The 15000-nt window shown below is 35.5% G+C and overlaps 2 protein-coding genes across 2 annotated transcripts in view; one reads left to right on the top strand and one right to left on the bottom strand.

Annotated features, from left to right (window-relative positions):
• The first annotated feature begins 1766 nt into the window (after positions 1–1766).
• On the top strand, positions 1767–7883 carry LOC125046831 (derlin-1-like). Its single transcript, XM_047644806.1, has 6 exons — positions 1767–1918; positions 4395–4574; positions 5155–5260; positions 6148–6388; positions 6752–6862; positions 7005–7883. Exons 2-6 carry the CDS (start codon positions 4422–4424, stop codon positions 7162–7164), a joined length of 771 nt encoding a protein of 256 aa, XP_047500762.1. The 5' UTR covers positions 1767–1918; positions 4395–4421; the 3' UTR covers positions 7165–7883.
• A 6580-nt stretch (positions 7884–14463) lies between these two features.
• Positions 14464–15000, bottom strand: part of LOC125046775 (tumor suppressor candidate 3-like) — a 10574-nt gene continuing 10037 nt past the window's right edge. Inside the window, exon 8 of the mRNA XM_047644711.1 lies at positions 14464–15000. This exon is cut by the window's right edge and continues 467 nt beyond it. The gene's annotated coding sequence lies outside the window, so the exon portion shown is untranslated.

Raw genomic sequence — 15000 nt, 5'->3', positions numbered from 1 at the left:
AATGATAGTGAAAACAATAATAATAATGATAATGATAATAACCATAGCAATAATAATGATAATGATAATAACCATAGCAATAATAATGATAATATTGATAATGATAGTGAAAAATAATAATTGCAATACTAATGATAATAATAATAATGATAATGATTATAATAATGACTGATGATGATGATAGTAATAAAGATAATATTGGTAATAATAATAACAACAATAATGATAATTACAATAATAAGAATAATGATAATAATAACAATAGAAATGGTATTAAAAGTACTAGGAATAATAACAATAATAATAATCATTAATGATGATAATGTTAACAGTAATAGCAATTATAACAATAATAGCAATGATAATGATAAAAATTATAACAATATTAATAGCAATTATAATGATAATGATAATAATGATAATAATGGCAATGATAATAATAATGATGAAATAACGCAAATTACACTAATAATAATAATGATGATAATAATAATGATAATAATAATAATAATAACAACAATAATAATAATAATAATGGCAATAATAATAATAATGATAATAATAATAATAATAATGTAAATAATAATAACAATAATGACAGTAATGATAATAATGATAGTAATGATAATAGTAATAATAATGATAATGATGATAATGATAATGGTGATAATAATGATAATAATAATAATAATAATAATAGTAATAATAGTAATAATAATGATAATAATAATAATGATGATGATAAAAAAATAATAATGTTAATAATAATAATAATAATAATAACAATAATAATAATGATAATAGTAATAATGATAATAATAATAGTAATAATAATGATTATAATAATAATGATAATGATAAATAATAATAATAATAATAATTATTATTATTATTATTATTATTATTATTATTATTATTATCATTAGAACAATAATGATAATAGTAATAATAATGATAATAATAATAATAATAATAATAATAATAATAATAATAATAATAATAATAATAATAATAATAATAATAATAATAATAATAACAACAACAACAACAACAACAACAACAACAACAGCAATAGTAATAATAACAATAGTAATAATAATAATGACAATAGCAATACTGACAATAATGATAGTAATAATAATAATGATGATGATAATAGTAATGATAAAGATAATAGAAATAATAATATCCTTACACAAGTCATAGTAAGGATAACAATGATGAATTCCAAACATTGAGAAGAAAAGAAAAAAAGAAATAAGAGATATTTGAAATTCTTGCCTGAAATATTACGACATTACATCATTCACACGTCACTGTAAAAGTTGACATTCAGTTGCGTTGCTCATAAAAAAAAAAACGGGTATATGGAGTAAGACAGAGGTGAAAGCTGTAATATAGGAATAAAATAGTGCATGTGTTAAATGTAAATTTTGATATGGTTTTAAAACATATTAATATAGAAAGCGAACGACAAATGTATAGGAGTGAATTTTCGCTGACAATGCGTCCCGATTGACATGAAGGAGATAGATGATGATAAAGATAAGGAGGAATTATTGGAGTTACGTACTTTCTGTTATAAATTGATAAGATAACAAATAGATCATAGATACTTTTAAAAAATTATACCAGATGCGTCAGACCGAAAAAAAACAACAATACACCAACCAAAAAAAAAAACTAAATACCTCAATAAAACCGAAAGAAAATACCCACCCTAAAATACCAAATGAATCACCAAAAAAATAATAGAAAAAATAACAGAAACCAGATGGTCTCCCTCGTCTAGCAAATGCGGCGAGAGTGAGCTAAGGACACGTCGATGCAAACAATGCCGCCGCTGGACCTCTGACGCTCATTTACGCCTATTTCTTGTTAGTTCCGAGTGCGTGGAGGTCGTAGCTTCCCCCTTTGGGTAAGGACAGGAGCTTTTGAGACACGGTGGTGCCGGGGAATTATAGTGTTGGTGCGTATTTGAGGGGGGAAAGGAAGGGAGGAGGGATTTTGACAGGTAGGAATTCTGGGTTTTCTCGTGACAAGATATTAATTTTTTTTTATATATTTTTTTTATAATGTTGAGGGAAGGTGTTTGTTCCCCCGAGAGCTTTTGTGGGAACCCAGAATTTAAACCCTTTCTTACCTGCCTTCTGTTTATTCCCGGGGGGTTGGGGGGGTCAGTGCCCCTGTAACCCCCATCCTTTATTAGCAATTCGTGCCAACTGACAGGAAAACATGACATTCAGAACTGTGGCCGTGTGAGGGTATTGTGGGCTTGGTCTCTGAGCGGTGACATGCAGCGGATATTTTCACTGTCAATTCACAGTAAATATGAGAACAGCCGTACCAGTGTTGTTTATTACTCTATTTCCAAAGCTGTATAAGACCCCAGTGTCCCTTTGCCTCTTATATCTGTATGTCGCTTTCAGGAAGGTGATTCCTGCTTATTATACTGTTGGTAAGTGTGTTGTTGGTTAATGTTGCCGAGAGTGACACACAGAGATAGAAGGAAATGGATACTGCCGTCTTAACCCAGTTGGCACATATGGCAAGAATATGTGCCATGCCCACTGTAATACAAATTTATTTATTGTATTTATGTATAGATGGCTCTACAAGTACTTATTCACCAAGGAGTCAGTTTTTCGTCCTGTCTGTCTCACCTGTTTACCCTTTTTCCTTGACTTTTGGAAAGGGTCTTTTGCATTATTTCATTTTCTTAAATGTTGCCAAGATTTTAATAATAATTTAATAATCCTAAAATCAATAACAATGATAACAGTATTGATATCAATTACTCATTTTCCCGGCAATTCGAGGAATGGGGAAATCAGGATCGGTCACTAGGGCCTACTAATAGACTCCTTGCTGGCTGAGCACATGTGGAGCCATCTGTATGTAACAAAATTCACAAAAAATTACAGGGGACAGAACATAAATCCATGGTGGTTGGGTTAAAGCGCTTATGAAATAGTAAAAAACAACACAGGTACAGCTGCTTCGGCCTCACGTTTACCGCTAAATGAAAATACCCACTGCATATCAGTAGAGACTAAGTCCAGAACACTCTCACACAGCCAGAGTCCCTAATGTCATGTTTTCTTTAAGTCTGTTTTCTATAATTCTTTGCAACAGCTTATCTGTACCCTCCACACTGAAGGTATGTGTTACGAACATTTCTATAACAAAGTTGTTGTGGCATTTGGCATGAAGTGCTAAGAAAGGAACATGGGAGAGCTCTCACCCCTTGTCTAGGGAATAAATATAATATAAGAAAGTTCAGGTTTGGGGTTTTGGATTCACATAATACCCATATTTGGCTTTGGGACTTCTCAGGAGTGTGTGCAGTTCTCGTTAACAAATACCGTGCAGTCTAATCAAAGCCTTTTGCTGTGGGATATCCAAATCCGTTTGGAAATATTGGGACATAGCATCTAGAGCCACTCGTAACTGTTGTGTGGACAGTGTTCTGGGACATTATTGGGAAGTAATTGGCAGGCTGGGATGACGCTTAGTTATGTTGGTTTAGAATCTTACCAAGTAGTTTATCTTGTATGTAAACAGAAAATTTACCTTGTATATTAATCAAGAGTCAGATTTGATTTGAAAAGTTATTATAATAAGGCTTGTTAGAAATATAGGTATTTGCTATTTTATGCAACATAAGCTGCTGCATAAGAAGACCCTCCAGTAACAGTATTACTATGAGTACTACTGCTACTACTAAAACTAGTACTATTAGTATATACTACTACTATATATTACTTGTGCTGCTGTTAGTACTACTACTAGTAGTATATATTACTAATGCTACTGGTACATGCTACTAGTATATCCACAAGTGCTACTAGTATTTACCACTAGTGCTTCTAGTATATACCACTAGTGCTACAAGTATATACTTCTCATGCTACTACTATTACTTCTACTACTACTACTACATCTAATAATAATATTATTATTATTGTTGTTGCTGCTATTATCATTATTATCATGATTATCATCATTATTATCATCATTTTTATTATCATAATTATTGATATTATCACTACTATTGTTGTTATTATTATTGTTATTGTTATTGTTATTATTATTATTATTATTATTATTATTATTATTATTATTATTATTATTATTATTATCATTATCACCATCATCTCATCATTATCATAATTATTATATTATTATTATTATTATTATTATTATTATTATTAATATTATTGGTAGTTTTAGTGTTATTATATTATTATTATTACTATTATTATTGTTATTATTATTATTTAACTTTTTTTGGGGTTTTTATTGTTATTGTAATTATTTTTGTTAATGTTACTACAAATATTGTAATTTTTTTTCTTCTTTTTTTCTTCTTGTTTTAATTTCTCATCTCTCAGTTGTAGACTAGAGGCCCAGGCATCACAATGGGCGACATTCAGCAGTGGTTCAGCAGCCTCCCCCCCATGACCAGGACTTGGTTTGGGGGGACGATAGCTTTATCGTTATTAGGGCGATTTAACATGCCAAGTCCCTACTGGCTTGTCCTGGATTACAGTGCTGTGGTGCATGGCTTCCAGGTAAGAATTCCCATGTGTGGTATCTCTCGGCATGGCTTATAGCAATTTATTGGGTGTAGGCTTCTCGGGTCTTTGCATTCCTCCTCTAATTCTGATCCTAATCCTTAAATTTGGTCCTTCATTTGCTTATCTGTGCTCTTTTTCTCCATTGTCTGCTCTTTCCTTACCGCTTCCTCTTCCTCCTTGTCTGTTTCCTCATTCATCTCTTTCTTTTCTCCCTCTTACACATTTTCTCCTTCTGGTTGTGTATGTGGTGTTACACAGTAGCATTTAGATAAGGAAATGTTGTCACTTTTCATTATTGTTGTACTTTTGATATGTTAAAATTCTTTATAAGAAGGGAAGATGTTGAAATATGCATTATGTATGTTATATATTTGATACATTTGCATTGGCATTAATTAAACATATTACTTGAGGCTCACTTTACTTTTTGATTAACATATCAGGAGCATATACATTGATGCTTTGATAAAGTTATCAAGAGTGTATATATTGATGCTTTTTACTATGGCTAAACCAGTAAATGATAATAAAATTTTGTGCAATATTCACAAATTTTCTTCTTCTTTTTTTCCAGATATGGAGGCTTGCAACGTGTGTGTTTTTTTACTCGGTACAAAGAGGGTTTCACTTCCTCATAAATTTATACTTCCTTTACAATTACTCACTGCGTCTTGAAACAGGTAACTAATTGTATATTGAACTTGGGTGTGAATAACACTGCATTCATTCATTTTATAATCTGATGACAACTACTTGTTGAATATTTGTGATAATTTTCCATGGGCTCATGAATTATAATTAATATTAATCTTGTGATTATTTGCATCAGTCCTAGTTTGCACATGTCTATGAATTCAAACTTAACCCTTTTGATCTGAATACTGTGACCCTGACATCATAAAAAAAAATTTGGCTTGAGGGACGGGTGATGTGAACATGCCGTCATGGGAAAATTTGGCTGTGGGCCGGGTGGTGTGAACTTGATATTGTGAATGTTTTGGCTGAAGGCCTGGGTGACTGGAGTGCAGAAACCTCTTAGAGGAGGATCAGATTCATTTGGTGTTTAGAAAGGGCCTTCTGCATTATTTCCTTTGATAATTGAGTGTGGAATGTATTGCTGTGACCCATGACTGGAAGAGCACAGACTCCAGGAAGGAAACCATTGCCATGCTCAGCATCCTATTCATGGCTGCTGTGAGCAGTGGCACAGGTTGTATTGCAAAGAATTTAATACAAAAAAAAAAAAAAGAAAGACACAAATAACAAAATTTTGCTTATTGTTATTATTCTTTCACTGTGTTATAGACAACCTAAAGAGGTGACATGGAGTCTGTGCAAGTAAGAATCTTTCCAAAAATCAAGGAAAAGGGAAAACATGTGAGCTAGGGAGACATAGTGATTGACTAAGCACTTGTGGTGCCATCTACGTGTAAAGACAATTAATAAACGAAAAGACATAATACACATGGCATGTATTTTCACCATCCTAGCAACAGTGGATTAATCTAGGCAAAATCATAGATTTGCACATATGTAAATGAGTCTAAGGGTGAAAATCTTCCTACAGGCCTGTTTGCACAACGACCAGCGGACTACCTGTTCATGCTCTTGTTCATTTGGGTCTGCTCTCTTATTGTTGGACTGCTGGGAAGTATGTACATGTTAATGGACCCCATGGTGATGGCCGTTCTATATGTATGGTGCCAGCTGAACAAAGATACCATTGTGTCCTTCTGGTTCGGCACGCAGTTCAAAGCTATGTATCTCCCATGGGTGCTTTTGGCGTTTAATGTCATCATGGGGAATGGGTGAGTATTTTATTCCTTGTTGTCATTGTCTGTCTTTTCATCTTTTTTCTTCTTTTTTAGTCTTATCTTTCAATTCACTTTATCTTCTGTAAATTCCTTTTTCCACAGTTGGCAGTTGATTAAAATGGCACCTTTTGAATTCAGATATGATAATCAAACTATCTTTATATATTTTAGTATTCAGTCAACAAAGTAACATATCTTCAAATTTGACATGAAAATATTAAATTTATCCCCCATTTTTTATTTATTTATTTTATTATTTACCTATTTTATTTATTTGTTATTATTTACTTATTTTATTTATTTGTTTTATTATTTATTTATTCATTTTATTATTTTTTTTTTCCATCCGCTCCACAGAGGCATGGTAGACCTTTCGGGCATTCTGATTGGTCACCTGTACTTCTTCCTGACCTTCAAATACCCACAAGACTTTGGTGGTGTCTCCCTCCTACAGACCCCACAAATCTTGTAAGTAATTCTGTTTACTGCTGGAGATTTGAGAATAAGTAATAAGTAAAGGAATTATGAAAATTGATAAATACACAGAAATCATAGTAATGATAATTACAGAATAGTAATAATAATAATAAATGATTCCTCTCACCTTCAGATACCACTATTTCCCGAATGCACGAGGAGGCGCGTCTGGGTTCGGCCGTCCCCCTCCAGCCCCTAGAGCTGGTGGAGATGATGGCACTGGAGGGGGAGGGGGCGGGGGCGGAGGTGGAGTTGGAGGTTTTTTCCGAGGCCAGGGCCACACACTCCGTTGAGATGACAACCTGTGTTCACTTTATGTTATCTTGATATTTGTTAGATTATTTAAGTAAGCTTTATCTTCTTTTTTTAATTTTTTCCTTCTCATTTTTTTTTTTTTTCTTTTTGCCATTTTTTTTTTCTTTCTTTTTTTTTTTGTTATTATTATTTTCCACGAAAGGCAATTCCATTTTACCTCCTCTTTCATTTGATTCCAACTGAATGATTGGTTTACTCGGAGTGCATTTCTGAAGATACTTGACTTGGGTTAACAGTTAGTTATTTCCTAGCCTGTTTATCATTTTTCATATATATATTTTCTAATTATTAGATTGTGATTTCTTGATTTCTTTTGTTGGATATCTATTTTTCTCAAGCTGATTGGGGAAACGTCTGTAACATCGGTGTTTTGATGCACATTTCTCAAAATATATTGCTGCTGAGTGGCTGAACGAATGATAATCTAAATTTCACAAATAGTTTTGCACTAAATCCTGAGATTAAAGTTATGCTGTATATATTTATACAACTGACTGTAAAGAAAAGTGAAAAATCTCTATTCTATTTTTTTTTTCTGTGAAAAATTGTATACCATGTGTTGCACTCATCAGTGATATGATAATATAATATACCTTGATATGATGATTGATTTTGATATGAATCGGTCATTTTGTCATTACTGTATGTGTATTACTTTTACAGTGTATATCCCATGTAAATAAAAGTGTTTTGGAAATCCCGCCTTTTTTTTTTAAGGTCTTAAGAAGAAAACAATGTAGAACTAGTGGAAAAACTCTTTTAGAAATAGCAACAGACAGAAAAAGAGACTACAAACAACAAACTGGTTCTCTTTGTATCTTGCTTGGCCAGAAATTCAGTTTCGGTGCAGCCAAAATTATGTAATTAGACATTATGGCAAGTACTCTGTAAAGTTAAAATGTTATTCTTCCTCAGTATAAAATGTAAGACCTAACATATAAGAGAGTTGTGTATGGAAAAGCAATGGTATGTTTATTATGGCAATGACAACTTATTATGCTCTTGAAAACTGAAACTGTAGGAGGAAGGCAAAGCATAGAGAATACAAGGTTGTGAGAAGATAGAAAGGTAGAAAGTTTTTAGTTGTTTCAGTGTAACATGTAAGCATAGTTCCAGTAGAAATACTGTACTTGTACTTATAGAAGAGCATTCAGTATACAATTTAACCCATTGGTGATGGGTGTAGAAAACTAAAAAAAAAAACTCTACGCTCTGGCGAACCACGGCAATGGCCGACTTTGAGCGCGTGAATTCAGTACATCAAGCCGAATCACTGCCTCGGAGCGCTTTGGCACGCCACATTTCAAGCGTATTGTTATGACGCCTATAGGCGTGACCCGTTGAGAATGGGTTAAGGAAGCAATAACATTAATCCTCCTCTGCTTACATAAAGAAAAAGGTCTAAAGATCATACAAGTAAACAGTCCTGTATCTATCAGATCAAAGGCAAATATTCATGAAATGAAATAATTATTTACAGCAACTATGCCTTAGCTCAAAGTCTCTTATCACAAAACAATTCTCTATTATACATTTACTAGTTACTAGGCAAAAACTTATGGGAAAAGCAAGACAAGAAATGGGAAGGAATGTGCAGATGTATTTAACCATAAGGAAAGCTACCTCAACCGCCCCAATCCCTTGCTTCTTGTTGCTGTGGGGGGCTTAGGAGGCGGAGACTGAGGCCCAGTGCAGGGATCACCCCTGCCTTGGACCTCGGCCCTCGCCTTGCAGGATCTTTTCGTCTCTCTCTTTTTACTTTTCTTCTTCATCCCCTTCTGTCCACTTATCCAAATTGTTATTCATATTTATCCTTTTTGCTACAGTACTTTACCATAATGCTGTGTAGCCTTTGATGCCTAGTATGTTTGTTTGTTTTGACCATTTTGACCAAACAGTGCCTTACTGAACAATAAAACTTTACCTGGGGGCTTTGCCCCCAAACCCTACCCTGATGCGGCAGAAATTTTTCAATAAATAAAAAATAAATATACCTCAAAACCAAATCTCACAAAAATTAAAGGCATTGAAAAAAACAAAATACAAAAATAAACAATCCCTTGTTTGTTGTTGTCGTGGGGGGCTTAGGATATGGGGACTGAGGCCCATTGTGGAGGATCACCCCTACCTTGGTCCTCAGCCCTTGCCTCAACTAATTTTGCATGGTCAGTTCTCACCCTTTCCTTTTTTTTAATTTTCCTCCCGTCCACTTATCCTAATCGTTAAACTCATTCTTACTCTTTTCGCCACAATGCTTTATCATAAAGCTCCATACTTAATTCCTTCCCCTTTATCTTATGCTGTGCCCCATCAGCTCCCCGTCTCTACCCATTTCACTACCATACTACCCTCTAGTACTGTTCAACTTGTAACTTTACCATAATCATTAACTCATTCCTAACCCTTTTCTATTCTCTACTTTACCATAGCACCATATGACCTTTGATGTCATATAGCACTTCCTTATCAGAGGCTTTGTCCCCAAGCCTCATGCTCTCACTATATTTTGAATGTGCTGCATATGACCTTAGATGTTGATGCAGCAGAAAATTTTCAGTAAATAAATAAACAAACATTGCAAAAAAAAAAAAAAAAAAAAAAAAAAAAAACATTATTTTGACCATATTTACAGAACTTGGGAATATGCTGGAAGAAAAAATAAAGATGTGGGGGAAACATGGAACATACAAGACACAAAGACTCACATGGTGAAATGCCCACAGAATCGACTACACTTCAATATAAAGTACAGTCATGTGAAGAAGTAAGTGATTCAACAATCAGACCACCGAAAAGAAAATACAGACAACAAAAGACTAGATGAATATACACGTCATATGACAAATTAATGACTAGTAGATACACTGGATTTGCAAAAGTGTAATGCAAAAGATTATTTTATAATTATTGTTAAATATAGATGGGTGCCATGTAACATTTAATGTTTTTACTTTCCTTCCATTGATATGCATAGTGCATGTGGGTATCGGTGCTATGTTTACTAATGTAATTGATTTCCACTACGTGTCTAACTTTTTGACTCGGGTGGCCCAGACTTATGCAAGGATACTACAAGGTAGAAGGGGGGAGAAAAACACACACACACACACACACACACACACACACACACACACACACACACACACACACACACACACACACACACACACTCACACTCACACTCACACTCACACTCACACTCACACTCACACTCACACTCACACTCACACTCACACTCACACTCACACTCACACTCACACTCACACTCACACTCACACTCACACTCACACTCACACTCACACACACTCACACTCTCACACACACTCTCTCTCTCTCTCTCTCTCTCTCTCTCTCTCTCTCTCTCTCTCTCTCTCTCTCTCTCTCTCTCTCTCTCTCTCTCTCTCTCTCTCTCTCTCTCTCTCTCTTTCTCTTTCTCTTTCTCTTTCTTTCTTTCTCTCTCTCTCTCTCTCTCTCTCTCTCTCTCTCTCTCTCTCTCTCTCTCTCTCTCTCTCTCTCTCTCTCTCTCTCTCTCACACTCACACTCACACTCACACTCACACTCACACTCACACTCACACTCACTCACTCACACCCCCCAATCCCTTGCTCGTTGTTGTCTTGGGGGACCTAAGAAAGGAGGATTGAGCCCAATGTTGGGGACGACCCCTACCTTGGTCCTCAGCCCTCGACTCAACTAATTTTGCAGGGTCTTTCCTTCACCTTTCCTTTCCCTTTTCTTCATCCCCTTGTTCTGTCCATTTATCCTAATCTTTAAGATAATCTTCTATCATAATGTTTCCTAGTCCTCATTCTACCAACCTTTACCTTATACTATACTCCATCAACTCCCGGTCTCTACCCTTATCACCCTCTAGTATTGTTCAACCTATAACGTTACCCTAATCGTTAACTTATTCCTAACCCTTTTCGCTACTCTAATTTACCATAGCGCCATATGATCTTTAATGTCATATAGTACTTCCTTACCTGGTGGCTAATCATGTTAGATGTTGACACAACAGAAAATTTTCAATAAATAGATCACTCACACACAAAAAAACAGACAAACACCAGAATACTAATATTTTGCCATTTTTTTTCTCAACTAATGATATATGATCTGGATGGCGTGACCATCTCATCATGAAAAAGTTTGGCTTGAGGGGCGGTTAATGTGAACATATCTTCATGGAAAAAATTGGCAGAGGGCTGGGGTGACAGGAACTTGCCGCCATGAGAATTTCAGCTGAAGGCTGGATTGATGAGAATAATTTGCCGTGAGTACACAAAGCTCTTAAAAGATGAAAGAGCACCGGCTTCAGGGAGATTGCCATTTCTGTGCTCAGGTTCTTATTTCTGCCTGCCATGACTGGTGGCTCTAGTTTTATTATAGAAAATTAAATATTACAAAGAAATAGAAAAATGACAAATAACAAAATGTTACTTATTGTTATTATTACTGCACCAAGTTAAAAGTCTACCTACAGAGGTGAAGAAAAACAATCTATTACCATCTAAATATAGCCAATCAAATGACAAATATAGACATTGTAAAAATCTCAAAATAACTAAAAATGCTTATGCAGAAAAAGAGGTGGTTGAAGGTGAAGATGTGGTAGATGGGGTGGAACGTTTAGATTCCCTGTTAAGACAGGTAGAGTGAGATGGAGGAGGAGCAGGCATTGGGGAAGAGATTGGAGTATCTGGATTCAGACTGTGGTAGAGAGGGAGTAAGGGTAGGATGGTAAGGGGTAGAAGGAAGAGAACTGCAACCTCAGATTCAAGCTTGTAGGCAGTGCAGCTCCTATGAAACACATTACGAGAGCTGCCACAATTGGCACATGTACATGACTGAGCAGAGCAATTTGAATCTATTTATTGAAAAATTTCTGTTGCATCTTCTAAGATTATTAGCAGTGTATTTAAAATATAATGATAACGTGAGGCTTGGAGACAAAGCCCCCAGGTTATAGGCAGTGCTATATGACATCAAAGGTCATATGGGGCTATTTAAGAGTATAGTAATGAAAAAGGTTAGGAGTGAGTTAATGATTAGAGTAAAGTTACAGGTTGAACAGAACTAGAGGGTAGTATTGTAGTGAAAAGGTTAGAGAGGGGGAGCTAATGGAGTATATTATAAAGTAAAGGTTATTAGAAGAGGAAGGAGTTAAGGGAATAGGGATCATTATGATGCAGTATTGTGGCAAAAACAAATTAAAAATTAGGATAAGTGGACAGAAAAAAGGGATGAAGAAAAGGAAATGGAAAAGATAAGAAAAGACCAAGCAAGGGCTGAGGACCAAGGTAGGGATGATCCCCAACTTTGGGCCTGGGACGACACATGGAAGGCAGTGGGCTGTGGAGCGAGAGTCTAGCAGGGTGGCCAAAACACATTTCTGACATTGACAAGGAAAGTGTCATTATGGTTGGACAGGGCAGGACACTCCACTAATATAAATTCCATGGGGGAGGTCATGTCCACAGAACCTAATCTTGGCAATATTGGTGTAGGCCTTTGGGAGGAATAGTGTAGCACTGTACTGCCACTGCATCACAGTCAACATGGCAGGCCACTAGGTCGTTTTTAAAGTCAGACCAGTCCTTGTTGTAGACAGTTCAATCAGCTGGGGAAATGGAAACAGTGCTGGTATAAGTATTAAGGGAGGAGTGAGGTTGGGCAGGAATAGGTTTGCCAGTGAGGTCAGTCAGGGTACGTAGTGCATGAGCTTGGGACTCGGATGTAACATTTACAAGGCATGAGTGATCAAAACTGCGAAAGGAAACTTTTCCTACTTGTTTTTGGATATGCTGTAGAAAAAGGGGTACTGTCAGAATAAGGGGCTGAAAAGTGAATCACAAAGAACCTATCACACTTCGGTGGGCTAAAACAAGTACTCAAAAAGTTTGCAGATGTGGAAGTGGTAAGAGGAAAAGGGTGGGAGGGGAAGAGGGGGTGAAGTGAGGTAGTACTGAGGGGAGGAGGACAATAAGGATGAAGAGTAGTAATAAGGAAGGAAGGGGCAGACAATGAAGAAGACTGTGGAGGAAGAGATTGAGTGAAGGATGTTGGGAGAGAGTAAGGGATGTATTCTGAAGGTTGAGTAATGACCCGGGTGAATGATTCAGAAGGGATAGAGTTGACAGCAAGCATCGAGGAGGGGGTATTTGTATCAGTGGTCAAAGCCGTAATCAAAGGAGAGGCAGGGGTCAGGAAACCAGAGAAGTCAATCTAAATAGGCTAGCTAATGAAGGGGTAACCCTTACTGTCTCAAATAAGGGTACAAAACTTCATTATTAGCCATGGTGATCTTGAAATATGTGGGGAAGAAACTCTACCCCTCTGGGTCTCCAGGGGTTAGGACTAGGCAATTAACAAAGGGAATATTATATCCATGACTCAAGGAGGCAGTTCAGGATGGACACAAAGCCAGCCTTTCAGCCTTTAAGTCTGTCTTCCTGATTACTGTGATAAAATTGTGTACAACAAGGAGTTTCTATACAGCTGAAATACATTACAAGTCTTAGGTCAACTTGCATGCAATGTAAGAAAATTACTACCTGATAGGTCACTCTAAAACACACACACACACACACACACACGCACACGCACACGCACACGCACACGCACACGCACACGCACACGCACACGCACACGCACACAAAACACACACACACACACACACACACACACACACACACACACACACACACACACACACACACACACACACACACACACACACACACACACACATATATATCCTTCATACTTTGGAATTTATTGTTTTCACACTTCTGCTCTGATATATGTAGCATGCCCTTTATTCATCTATTATAACTGTTATTTTTGTTCTCCATTTACCTCTGCATATTTATAGTATCACCATAGTTCTAGCAAGTTCTTCAGCTATCGTTTATTTTCTAAATAAAAGATATTCTACTGCATTCAGTATCCTTTTTGAGTCTTTATATGTAGATTGAATCCGTTATTATGCAGACAGAAAATGTAATACATGCAATAAAAGAATATATATCATTAATGTGGCCAGTGTTATAGATCAGGAGACAGTGTTGTGATGTCAAGGAGGGCAAATTAGAGATCAACACTTATTTACAACACATTAACATTTTTTACTTCCAACATTCACAGTTTCAGATCCAAGTCCACAATTATTTGCCCATTGACTCACTTCCTATGACCAACCTTATTGCATCTCCAAATTTTTTCCATCCCTTTTCAAGGAACCCCTCTTTTGGGCAAAGAATTAATACATCACTTTGAATCTCTACTTTTATTCCTCTTACATTACAAAGTTGGACAGGTGAGAATGGAATACAAATGTCAACTTAAGAGCAGGGAAAAATAAATAATAGAAATGATACATCTCCTTACACGATTTGGAAATGTGCTTGAGGGTGATGAACTCAGGTTTCAGTGCTGCACCATATAACTTTCACAATGTGCACAATACTTATGGAATGTGTAGGAGCAATTTCAAACCAGATTCTCGTTAATATTTAGCCATTGATACTGACAACAGTGTATTTGAGAGACATGTCAATTTAGTGCGAGTGAACCTAGAAGATATACATATATAAGATAAATGAACATTTTTTCAACTTATGAACAAATAACAACCGTAAAAGTACCAACAATGTCATTGATACTTGAGTTTGATAAAGGCTCATTAATTACTCACATCTAATTTACTTGTATATTTCATGGCTTCTATATGGCAAAATCTGGTAGTTTTATAAACTTATGAAAATAAATACTTTCTTGAAATAATCAAATGTGATCTATATAAAATCGT

The sequence above is a fragment of the Penaeus chinensis genome, chromosome 39 (genome assembly GCF_019202785.1).
Source record: "Penaeus chinensis breed Huanghai No. 1 chromosome 39, ASM1920278v2, whole genome shotgun sequence".
NCBI lineage: Eukaryota > Metazoa > Arthropoda > Malacostraca > Decapoda > Penaeidae > Penaeus > Penaeus chinensis.
This window is presented reverse-complemented; position numbering and strand designations above follow the sequence as displayed.